This window comes from Elephantulus edwardii, unplaced genomic scaffold (assembly GCF_000299155.1).
Source record: "Elephantulus edwardii isolate Elephantulus edwardi_28Jun2011 unplaced genomic scaffold, EleEdw1.0 scaffold00077, whole genome shotgun sequence".
In the NCBI taxonomy this organism is placed as follows: Eukaryota; Metazoa; Chordata; class Mammalia; order Macroscelidea; family Macroscelididae; genus Elephantulus; species Elephantulus edwardii.
The window spans coordinates 10,382,720-10,394,095 of record NW_006399827.1 but is presented as its reverse complement, the minus strand read 5'-3'; the positions used below and the strand labels follow the sequence as shown (position 1 = coordinate 10,394,095).

Sequence of the window (11,376 nt, the reverse complement as noted above, 5' to 3'; positions counted from 1 at the left end):
TCAGGCTAGGGCAAGGTTCAGGGCTGTTCATACGGTCACCATGAATTGAGTAGACTTAGTGGCATATAACCACCCTTTAAAGACCAAATTATTCTTTGATGTCTTTGGAAACCAGGTGTTTTTAATAAGGGAGGGCGTTTAGAATGAAATTCTTTTCAGGTAATAATTTTGAGGTAGTTAATGAGGCATTTAGGTCTTGAGGGGTGGTACAGCTGGTGGGGTGAGGCCCCCCTTTTCTTCCCCCTTTAGTTATATGGATTCCCAGTAGATGATAGTATGCCCTAAAAGTGGGATATGAGGACCCCACTATGCCAGAAGCAAAAAATGTTAGGTGGGCATTTATGTCCAGTGGGTCACAAAATGTTAAAACACTAGCTTCTTAGTTCATCACCTCTTATTTTCCTGTAAGAAGTTCTTCTTGCTGGCTGGCCATCTGTACAATGACCAGTGTCCCAACCAGCCCACAATGCAAAACAAGAGGGAAAGCATGGCTCTGGATTGAGTACACTTCAGTTCTTGCTTGCTGCTGCTGCAGCCAAGTAGCAACTGATTGTTGTTAGGTGCCGGTGAGTCAAGTACAATTCAGAATGACCCTATGAACAAAAGATCTGAACCCTGTTCTATCCTGTACCATCCTCACAATTCCTGACATACAAGAGCACATTGTGGCAGTTACATCAGTTCACTTGACTGAGGGTCTTCCTCTCCTTTGCAGACCCTCCACCCTTCCTAGCATCATGCCGCCCTCCAAGGAGTAGCCCCCCCTCCTAGCAACATGCCCAAAATATGTGAAGTCTCATCATTCTTACCTCCAAAGAGCACTCTGGCTACACCCTCTCCAAAACATTATTTGTTTTCTTGGCCGTCCATCAGATGTTCAGTGCTCTTCTACACCACCACAGCTCAGAGTCAATTCTTTTGTCATCCTTATTGTCCGGCTCTCAGATGCACAGTAGCAGTTGTTACTTAAATTCCTCATTTGTGAAGTTAAACCTATTTTATTGTTACACCTCAAGACCAACTCCACGCTGTCAGGTAGATTCTGACTCAGCAACCCTTCATTGGGCTTTTCCAAGACTAAATTTTAAAGGGAGATTGACCATCTTCAGAGACATTATGTATGCATAGCAACACCAGAGCTTCCTTGCTAATATAGCTGTAAAAACAAGAGGGATCTGGTGTAGGCAAGAAGGCTTGTAAGAAATTAAAATACAAAGTACGTTGATTACTCTGTATTTTCGAGTTGGAACTGACTCAACACCCCCAGCAGGTTTTCAGAGAGCAAATCGCACAAGAAGAGAATGCCCGTCTTTCTGTGTTGGAGCGGCTGGTGGATTTGAACCACTTGTCTTTGAATTGGCAATATGACTCCTTACCACTGAGCCATTAGAGTTCAATGTTACTGTTAAGAGTCTCCTTAAATCCCATTGTTTTTCCTCTAATCTAGCCATCATTTAACACTGACTTCTACTTCACGTCATACGTGTCATAACCATATAGATTCTACAGAGGAAGTGGCAAAATGCTGATTTGTAATGAACATTTTATAAGGAATGAGTGTGAATTAGAAGCTGTCATTTATGTTTCATGGCTATAAGGATACTAGACCAAGGACAGCCTACATTTTAGGCCCAGCTCTGGACTGGGCCTACCTGTCCTTGCCATCCTGCACGGTGCAAAAGATGAACTTGTAGATTGCCTAAAGAAGTCGTTTTTTAGGTATATATTATCTTCATCTTCTACTCAGGTTTTCTACTGGGTCAATGAGGTCTTCTCCAGTCAAGATGCAGTGTGAATGCACTTTTAAAAAAAAATGGGTAATGAGTACAGTACTGAAGGAAGAAAGCAAGCATGGAACTTTTTTTTTTAAAAAAACAAAAATTGTTCAGGTTTTATTCACCAAGAGCTTTTTCCTCTTTTCCCCGCCTGCTGACTCCCACACTCCCAGTCAGGGAAGGGATTCGCTGGCCTCCTCAGCTGTGATCTCCTGAGCATAGAGATCAGTGAAGAGAGCTGGCAGCCAGTAGTGTGCCTCCCCAGGAGCTTGCAAGTCCAACCAGGCCAGCCCTTCCTTCAGCAGATGCTCCTGGAGAGAAAAAGCAGGAAGCATGATAGGCGAAGGGGAGAATTCCCACAGACATATTAAGGAAGATAAGCAATCCCTAAACCTGTTTTGCTTTCGGGGAGATTTTCAAACTAATGCTTCTTGGGTGCTTTCACACATTTACACAACCAAACTAGGCTGATCTGGTCTTGTTCTTTGCCTGCAGTGTGAAAAATGCCAAGTTATTTGGTATGTGCTGTATTTTCCCTGACACAAACTAGTAATCTTGCTTTTGCTCTCTTTGATTTAACCTGGTAACTGACAAGACATATGGAAACCTTTGCAGAGATGTTAAGAAGACCATGTTTGTATAAGAATGTACTCCCAGCACATGGTGCTGAAAATGTGGCCCAGCTGGCTAGTGCTGCGCAGTATTGTTAGGCTGGTAATGATCCCCATTTTACAGATGAATTCTGTTATAGGACAGAGTAGAAGTGCCTCATGGGGTTTCTAAGGCTTTATTTAAAGCTTTACAGGTGCAGAATGCTACATATATTCCACAGATGGTGTGAAGGGTTCAAACTACTGACTCTCTTAATGACAGCATACTTAACCACTGAACAATCAGGGATCTTTACAACCTTTCATTAAAGTTATTAAATATATAGCTATACATCTACAGAATATAAACTAGAATACTTGATATGCTATTAAGATAATCTAATTATCCTAATTAGTGAGATCTTTCACTCCTTACTTCTTTCAGGACAAACTATATTAATACTCTGACCAGCAACTATAAGTGCAACATATCCAGGAAAGACAGCAGGTGATGTGGAGTCCCAGGAGCAATGGGAGCCTGTCTTATATACATGTCAGGATGATAAGCCTGCTTTTGTGAGTCCCACCTTCTCAGAGCCATCATCAGAAATGCTGAGGTTACTGTTAGTGTGACAATAATGCTCACGGCAATAGATAAATAAGGTTTTAGCTTCTGTAGTAACTATCCACCCATTTCCTTCTCCTAGGTTAAGCCCGTTTTTCTGGACCATTACAAAGTCACATACCAGCACTTGCCGCGCTCGCTCCGTCTCCCATTTAAGACTGGTTTTGATTTCACTGACAGTCACGTAGCCATGTTTCTTAGGAAAAAATAAGAATTGAGAGAGTTGAGCATATTACTTTCTCTTAGAACTCAGCATCCACCCAGGGACAAAAATTTATCAAGATAAGATACTGGACAATTTATTTAGAGAAGAAACTGCCTTTGAGCTAAGCCTAAGAAATTACAGAAAAAGAATGTTTAGAAGTTCCAATAAAGAGAGATGATTTCAGGTGACAGAGGTTCAGTCTTAAGAAGTGGGGGCCCAAAGGGTTGGGAGGGGAGAAAAGTGCAACAATGAATGAATGGAAATCTAAAGTCTCTGTAAATTTTTACCAAAATAATAAATTTAAATTTGAAAAAAAATTAAAAAATAAAAATGTGCAATAAGATTAAAAAAAAAAAGAAGTGGGGACCCTGGGTACTTAAGTACCAATCTCCTCAAAGAACTCTGGAGCATGGCAGGTGATAAGAAAGGTGATAAATTCATAATTGAAAACTTTCAGATACTCAGTTCTTGTCGTGCCCCACTCTACATATCCTCTAATGACAAAACCACTTTGGTTGGTTTAGTTTTACAGAACAAAATTAAGAAGAGAGGATGCCCTCAGTATGTGGTGAGGATTTGAGGTGGAAGGTGGTCTATGCCTAAGTCATACTGGGAAGCAAGAAAATGGCAAACTAGAATAAACATTTCAAAATCCATAAAATTTAAATCAAGAGACTATTTACTCAAGGAAATATCAGCTGTCTGTATGTCTGTCTACTCCACTATAGTATAAGTTCCTTGAGAGAGGGATCTATATCTTACTCATCTTTGTACCTCCACAGCCTAGCCTAGAGCTTTGCACGCTGGCTGATCAATAATGTCTGTTAAATAAGCACAGATCTGAGTAGTTCATCCTTAAGACCACCTGAGCAAAAGATGAATGACCGGAGAGTCAAAATCACTACACACACACACACACACACACTGACCGAAGAGTCAAAAATCACTACACACACACACACACTCTCTCTCTCTCTCTCAGAAGGCAAACCAGTACCTCTGCCAGCTGCAGCACCACAGTGTGATCCATATTGAGCTCAGCTGGAACAGACTGAATGAGGTAAGTGCCGCCCACAGGGATGATGCCGAAGCCAGTGCCAAGTGCCTTTAGTTTCTTGATAGCTCGAATCAGGTCGTCTCTGAGGTGAGAAAGAACTGCTTAAAAACTCTTAGGCAGACCAAACCTAACAATGATGCAAGTTCAGTTATGTCCTGGGCAAGACTCAAATGGCTACACTCAGTTATGTTAGTAAAAGGACAGGATTAAAGAACTCCAAATTGTGCCTGTATAGTCAAAGGTATACAAGTCAGGCTGTCTTATTCATAGAATGCAAACTACCCAGCTGAAGTGAAAATTATGCCTTACAGAGGCACAAGGAAATATGAAGGAGTGAAATGTATTCAGACATAAGTAACATTAACGATAGCAAACCAGACAATGCATGCCCATTCTAAAGAGAGCAACCCAATTACTTGGAAATACAAGCCAAACACTGCCAGATCTTCTGACTTTATCCAGAAGCTGAGAAGCTGGGCTTTTAAGTGAAATACTGATTTTTAGTTGACAATATACTCAAGTAAAAGAAAACCCATAAAACAGTACATGATCATTTATCTGTGCATACAGTTGCAAACTCTGCTAAAGTTCAAGAATGCACTGCCTATAAGAAGAAAGACATTTTCCCCCCTTCTGTGTGCCAATGAGTCGGATCCGACTGGCACAGAAGGAAACTGTCTATCCTCAAGTGGAGCATCTGGTGGGTTCGAACCACGCGCCTTTGGAATTGCAGCGCAGCTTCTTGCCACTAGGCCACCAGAGGTCCAAGAAGGAAACTTTTTTATGTAGATTGGAAAGACTTCTCCAACCCTCTAGAAAAGCAAATTAAATCCATTATAAATGCACCAATTTACCCTCTACAAAAAAATTAATGTGGAATGAGTATGGTTAGTAATCTTTTGTCATCACATTCGCACTGATTATTCCAGGTTTCCATGGATTCATACAAAGCTAGCTCCTTGGCACCTACATATAAATATCCTTAAAATGAAATTATAAAGTAAATAACCCCCCCTTCATCAAGTTGATTCTGTCTCAAAACCAGGTCAATTTCTATCTCATTGTATGACTCCTCCTTCTCCACAGTTATCTAGGTGCCTATCCCTTTGCTTCAAATAAGCTCAAGAGTGTATACAGCATGAACTATGTTAAAAATATACATATATACTTACATAAAAAAAAATCTGGAAATACACCAGTGTTTAACAACTGTGAGCTCTCAGTTGAGAAACAATGGGTGATTTTTTTTTTTTTTTTTTTTTTTACAATGGGTGATTTTTGTTTTCCTCTTTTTTTAATTTCTTGGTATTTTCAATGTTTTCTGAAATGAAAACTTTTTTTTAAGCTAGCCTAGACTTATAAAGAGGGATAATAGGGAAAAGAGTTCCATTTGATTTTTAAGAAGCCTTTCTATCACCCACAGGGTTAAAAGGTAAGACCTACTGGCTGACATCCTGGGCGAACTTGCCCCTTCCTTTTAACACTTGTTGATGTAGTTCCTCCAGAGTTATCAGACCTATTGGACAGGGGACAGAAAGCAAAGATTACCTTTATGGCTGAAACGACATAGGAAAATGGACAGTCATTTCTTTCCAGTAACCAGCAAGTAGCATATAGAGTTCTAGCTCCTAAATTCCTTCTTCTCTTTAAAAATAACTAGCTATACATAAGAAATAAGATCTGAGAGTCAGGAGGACATTTACTTGTCAGAATGAGACTTTTATTTTATTACTTGTGTGTGTGAGTGTACCGTCAAATCAGATCTGACTGGTACAGGAGGAGATTGTCCCTCCAGAATGAGACTTTTGAAAATGATTTTCAGAGACCATTTTGAAAAACTATAAATATTCTCGTACATTAAAGCTGTGTCCATTTTTATAGTCCATCATTTTTAACTAATTTTTAAGCTTTTCCCCCCCTCTTTTACTTTTTTAAAAATTTTATTTATTTTTGCTTTGTTTTCTTCCTCTTTCTTCTTAACTTCAATATAGAGTAACAGAACATTCAATTTACTTATTACTTAATGCCCATTTTTTCCCTCTTGTGTCAAGTCGGATCTGACTAGCACAGGAGGAGACTCTGCCCCTCCTTCTCCAGAGGAGCATCTGGTGGATTTGAACCATGTGCCTTTGTGACTACAGAGCAGCTTCTTGCCACTAGGCGACCAGAGCTCCATCATGCCCAATTTTGAGGTCATATTTTTGGTAACTATGACCTTAAGTTGGCACTGCTGTACATCAGAAAGGCAAGGCAAGATTAATGGGAAAATCACAACCAACACATAGTAGTAGAGCAAGGATAAAAGCCAATTTCCTACTTCCTAATATTTTCTGTAATGACTAGGCACTAGACCTTTTAGACTAAGTCTGTGGGAAATAGAAACAATCATTTAAAGCAATTCCATTGGCTACAGAGACCTGCCAAGGATTCAACTACATCAAATAACCAAATAACTAAGATGTACATACTTAGCTTCTAAGACTTCATAGGCCTGTACACTGTAAATTGGAAAGGACAATCTTTCAAGGTTTTCTCCTTTTTAGAGAAGTCCAAGCTCAGTTCACAAGATCTAGCCAACCATACCTCCATTTCGGTGCTTCAGGGCCAGGCACACTTCAATAATCTGGACACCCAGTTCATAATAGAAGTCCCCCACACCTAGCATTTCAGACCAAAATCCTTTTCCAGCTAAAAGACAGAAAAATAAAAACCAGGTTCCTCATTAATATATGTCCCTTCTTTCTTTATGAAGCTGGATTAAAACATCTGTCCTATGCAAAGTCTTCTCTAAGTCACTCTACTCCATCTGCTATGCAAGATCCTTGAAACACTTGGGGTTTTGCTAACACTTGCTAAGGAACAGGCTCAGATAGTTCCAAAGGGTCAGCAATCTAAAAATTACTTCCATATGGCTGAGATTGTACTAAATGACTACAGTTGATTTTTCCCACTTAATTTGGGCTCAGGATACTATAAAAATACTATTTCTGTCCCACAGAATACAGTGAAATATGTAACAGAAGATATGGCCTTTAAAAACCTAATAAAAGAAAGGTTATAAAGAAGTGGCATTAAAAAAATTCACTGAAGATAATATTCTATTGACTGCAAAGGGAGGGTCAGAAAGTAGTCATCGTAATAATAAACCTATGTATATGTAAATAAAAAAAGGTTTACCAATATGAGGAAAGTTTCTACAAAAATATAGTTAATGTTCCAATTATGGAACAAGACCAGGAGATGCCTACTTCCTTCTTCTGTTGGACAGCAAACTATTTTTATTGAAATTAATTTTCTTGTGCTAAAATTACATATTTTTCTGTGGGAAGAAAAAAAAAGTGCCAGGAAAAATTCTACTGAAGATCATGTACCACTCAGTCTACACTCCACCCTTTCCATCTTTCTCATCACACTGACTGCAGATGTAGACAGATGTCTTAGCCCTTCTACTAAAAACCAGTTATCAGTGGGTTGATTCTGACTCTCTTAAAAGACAACATTCTCTTGATCTCCCTGTAAGCACTTCTTTCAGAGTGTGCCCACATGGTGATGATGACCACCAGGTGAGCATCAATTTCTCAGAAACTATTTTGAGAATAATGGACTCCTAGAGAAAACTCCTTACAGGCCAAAGGATCCACCCCAATGGTGGCACACATGTCCTGGAACTGCACTCGGAACTCAGGATTCTTGCGGATCTCCTGCTTATGTTTGCTCGCAAACTCTTCCAGATTTGTCTTGAACATGTCCAACTGTTTCGACATCTACAGGATGGACAAGAAGTTAGGGCGGTCTGGCCCAGGCAGTAATCAGATAACAATAATAGGTCCCTGACCCCGGGGGGGCAAGAAAAAACTTCTGGCAGAGGTGAAATGTTGCATTGTGTCCACAAAGATAAAATACATTTTTTCTTATGTGTCTGTTCTAAAATCACGACACATCTAACAGTCAATGAACACATCTATTATGGTGCTTTTCTTTCTTTCTCTCCCCCAAAAAACTTACTAAATTGAATGTGCACGTAATAATCTATTTGTCTTAACGATGAGGGAAGAGAATACAGTGTCCACACTATGGAAATCTCCAAGTACAGAAAGGATGGGAGGGATCTGAAAGCTGACATGAATGAAGAACTCAGTGGTTGTTATGCTTTCTTTGAGGGTTCATTACAGATAAAGGATCCCTAGTAGGATGTCACTTACCAGATCTACCAGATTAGCATTCCAAACCATTTGGGGAATTTTCTGGCACTTTGTTTTTATTAACATAGTCTCTCTAGAAATTTAAATCCACCAGTGGCCCAATGCAGAAAGCTGAGCAATCTCCTCTTGTTCGATTTATAGCCTTGGAACCCCAATGAAGGGTTAGCTAAGAGTCAGTTCTGAGCTGTGAGTTGAGTTTATTTAGTTTATTCCTAACTTCTGCCTCATCAAAAGTAACCATTCCTGGTCCAACATTCCTTACCCTTTCTCACATAACATGATTAGAAAACTCCACATTACCTTTTTCAATTGGTTCCTGAATGCTATTTCCCAAAGGAGTAGGCTTCTGAAAAGTACCTGAAACTGACTCTTGGGAACCCAATATATGGTAGAACCCTGTTCCTTAGAATTATTCAGTAACTGATTTTAATAAGAAAACTGTGTGCAAGAATCACTCTCATCACTTACACTTTTCTGACAAGCACCTTCAGAAATGGGGGGGGTTGGGCAGGGAGAAAAGAGCAACAATGAATGAATGGAAATCCAAAGTTTCTGTAAACTTTCATTAATAATAATAAAAAATTAAAATTGGGCAATATGAGGCATTTAAAAGTCCCAAAAGACGTCAATCAAAGAACTCTACTACTTATAATTTTGTAATCTTGCATAAACTACTTAACACTTGAGTACACTTAACTCCCAACTATGAATAATAAAGTCTCTTCCTCTTGTTATTACCGAAGGACTGAACAAGGCAAAGATTATAGACAATTTCCTGGACAGTATACAGGCAATCAAAAAATCATTAGCTAGTTACCCAAAAGGTCTCAACAGTCCAGACTTTATTCTAACACTGCATTTTTCGTTCAATCCAAACAAATGCAGTTTACTATGATGTCCTCTCCAGCCCTGTGGGTCTCCCCTCCTTCCTGAAGTCTTCACACCGACTCACCTGGGCCAACTGATCTTCAGCCAAGACAGTTCCTCGTTCCTTATACTTGGCCTGCACAGAAAAAAACCCGTATGAGTTTAGCGTGGGTACTGAAGGCGGCGACTGGTGCAACTACCGCTCAAGTTTGAAGGAGTGTCTCTATCTCAAACAGTTTTTTTTAAGAAGAGGTAGGATGGACCATGAGCCTCTAATCAAATACAGGAAAAGTGAGGGGGAAAGATTTCTGAATTTCAGAGATGCTGAATCCCAAGTGACCGGGAGCTGGAGAAGCCTGTCTTGGGCTTTGGTGGGAAGTGGCTTCAGGTTGCAGAGCTCTGCTCCGAGGAAATTCAGTCTTCGTGGGTAAAAAGTGAGCTGCTGATTGCGTCCCTTTTACTCACCTCAGCAAGTTTCTTCTTGGCGATGGCGCCGGCTCCAACCCCGCGGCGATGCATCCCGGCCCTGGGCCCCCGGGCCGCCGGCTACCGGGAACCCGGGTATCCGCGTCCCGGGATCCGCCGGCGGCTCCCCAACGCGGAAACCCGGACCGACGTCATCTACTCGCGCCGGAAGCTACGCGCCGACTTCCTGCCGCTGGGCTGGAGGTCTCCTAGTGTGTATGGCTGGATACTGCCCTTTTTGCAAATTACCAAACTCCTCAAATTCTAAAGGCTGAGAAGGTGCAGATAACAGTGTTCATTCCAGCTTGTTGCGAACTCGGAGCTCTCGGTACTGTTGTATTGACCCGTTCATCTCACCTGCTTGGTCACCTCGCACTCTCGGTCACTGAAAATCCTCTACTGAACATAAACTAGAACCAAAATAAATATTTTAACCCAGAATCTCTGACAGTTAGGAAAAGAACAGCAAGCAAAACCTCTAGTCTCCAGAAGAAAGAAAATTTTTTAAAAAATGAATCAAGACTAGCAGTTGTTTCTTTAAAAGGATTAATAAATCGGCAAGCCCTTTGCAAATTAACAAATGAAAAGAAGAAAGCATACCTGGAAGAAATAAAATGAGTGATGTCACAAGAGAAGCAACACCAACTGAAATTAAAAAGATAATTTCAGAATAATAGGAGTGGTATCCACTTCCTAAACAACGTGCTTCTGGAAACTATGAACTTTAATAAATGTCGATAGTTATAAAGAACTTCAGTCCTTTTGTTCATAAGGTCGCTATGAGTCATGCTCCACTTGATGGCAATCAGCAACAAGGAAGAGTCATACTCCAACAAATTTAAAATCTAGAGGAATTGAAGGAGTTCTGGTGGCAGAGTGGTTCAGTGATTAAACCTGCCAACTCAAAGGCATAATATTCTATTCTACCAGCTGCTCCATGGAAAAAAGATGGACAGTTTCCTCCTGAGTGACTTACTGCCTCAGAAAACCCGCTGGAGGGTCAGCTATGAACTGGCTCTGACTTGGCAGAACACTGCAAGTATATGGCCAATCTTTAGGGACATCATGCTTGCAAAGGTGGAGGGTTGGTGATAGATTGGCACCATAACTGCAGCACTGGGGAGGGGGATGGGAAGAGGAGGGAGGGAAATGTGCAACAATGAGTGAATGAAAATCCAAATATTCTGTAGTCTTTAATTAAAATGCCAATAAAATAAAGGGTGTGGTGTGTTGGGTTTGTTGTGGGGTTGTTTTTTTTAAAAGCCATACCATTTAAAATAGCCAACCACAAGATGACATACTTCAGAATAAACCAAACTTCTTCTTCTTCTTCTTGTTATGTGCCATTGAGTCGCTTGCAACTCATAGTGACCCTATGTACAAGAGCCCTAAATGCCATTCTATCCTGTGCAAACCAAACTGTTGTTGTTGTTATGTGCTGTCGAGTCGTTTCCGACTCATAGTGACCCTATGCACAACAGCCCTAAACACTGCTCTATCCTGCGCCAACCGCACCGCCTCTGACACACCCATCCCGATTACCCCAGTCACCAAATCAATCCATCTCATAGAGGGTCTTCCCCTCCTGCG

General features: G+C 40.6%; 1 protein-coding gene across 1 annotated transcript; it reads right to left on the bottom strand.

Moving 5' to 3' along the window:
- Positions 1 to 1,948: 1,948 nt before the first annotated feature.
- On the bottom strand, positions 1,949 to 9,897 carry SNF8 (SNF8, ESCRT-II complex subunit). Its single transcript, XM_006889329.1, has 8 exons — positions 9,787 to 9,897; positions 9,407 to 9,457; positions 7,878 to 8,016; positions 6,836 to 6,940; positions 5,696 to 5,768; positions 4,193 to 4,334; positions 3,112 to 3,186; positions 1,949 to 2,086 (listed from the first exon to the last, which is right to left on the bottom strand). The coding sequence occupies exons 1-8, from the start codon at positions 9,838 to 9,840 to the stop codon at positions 1,949 to 1,951; spliced, it is 777 nt and encodes a 258-aa protein (XP_006889391.1). The 5' UTR covers positions 9,841 to 9,897.
- Between the last annotated feature and the right edge of the window lie 1,479 nt (positions 9,898 to 11,376).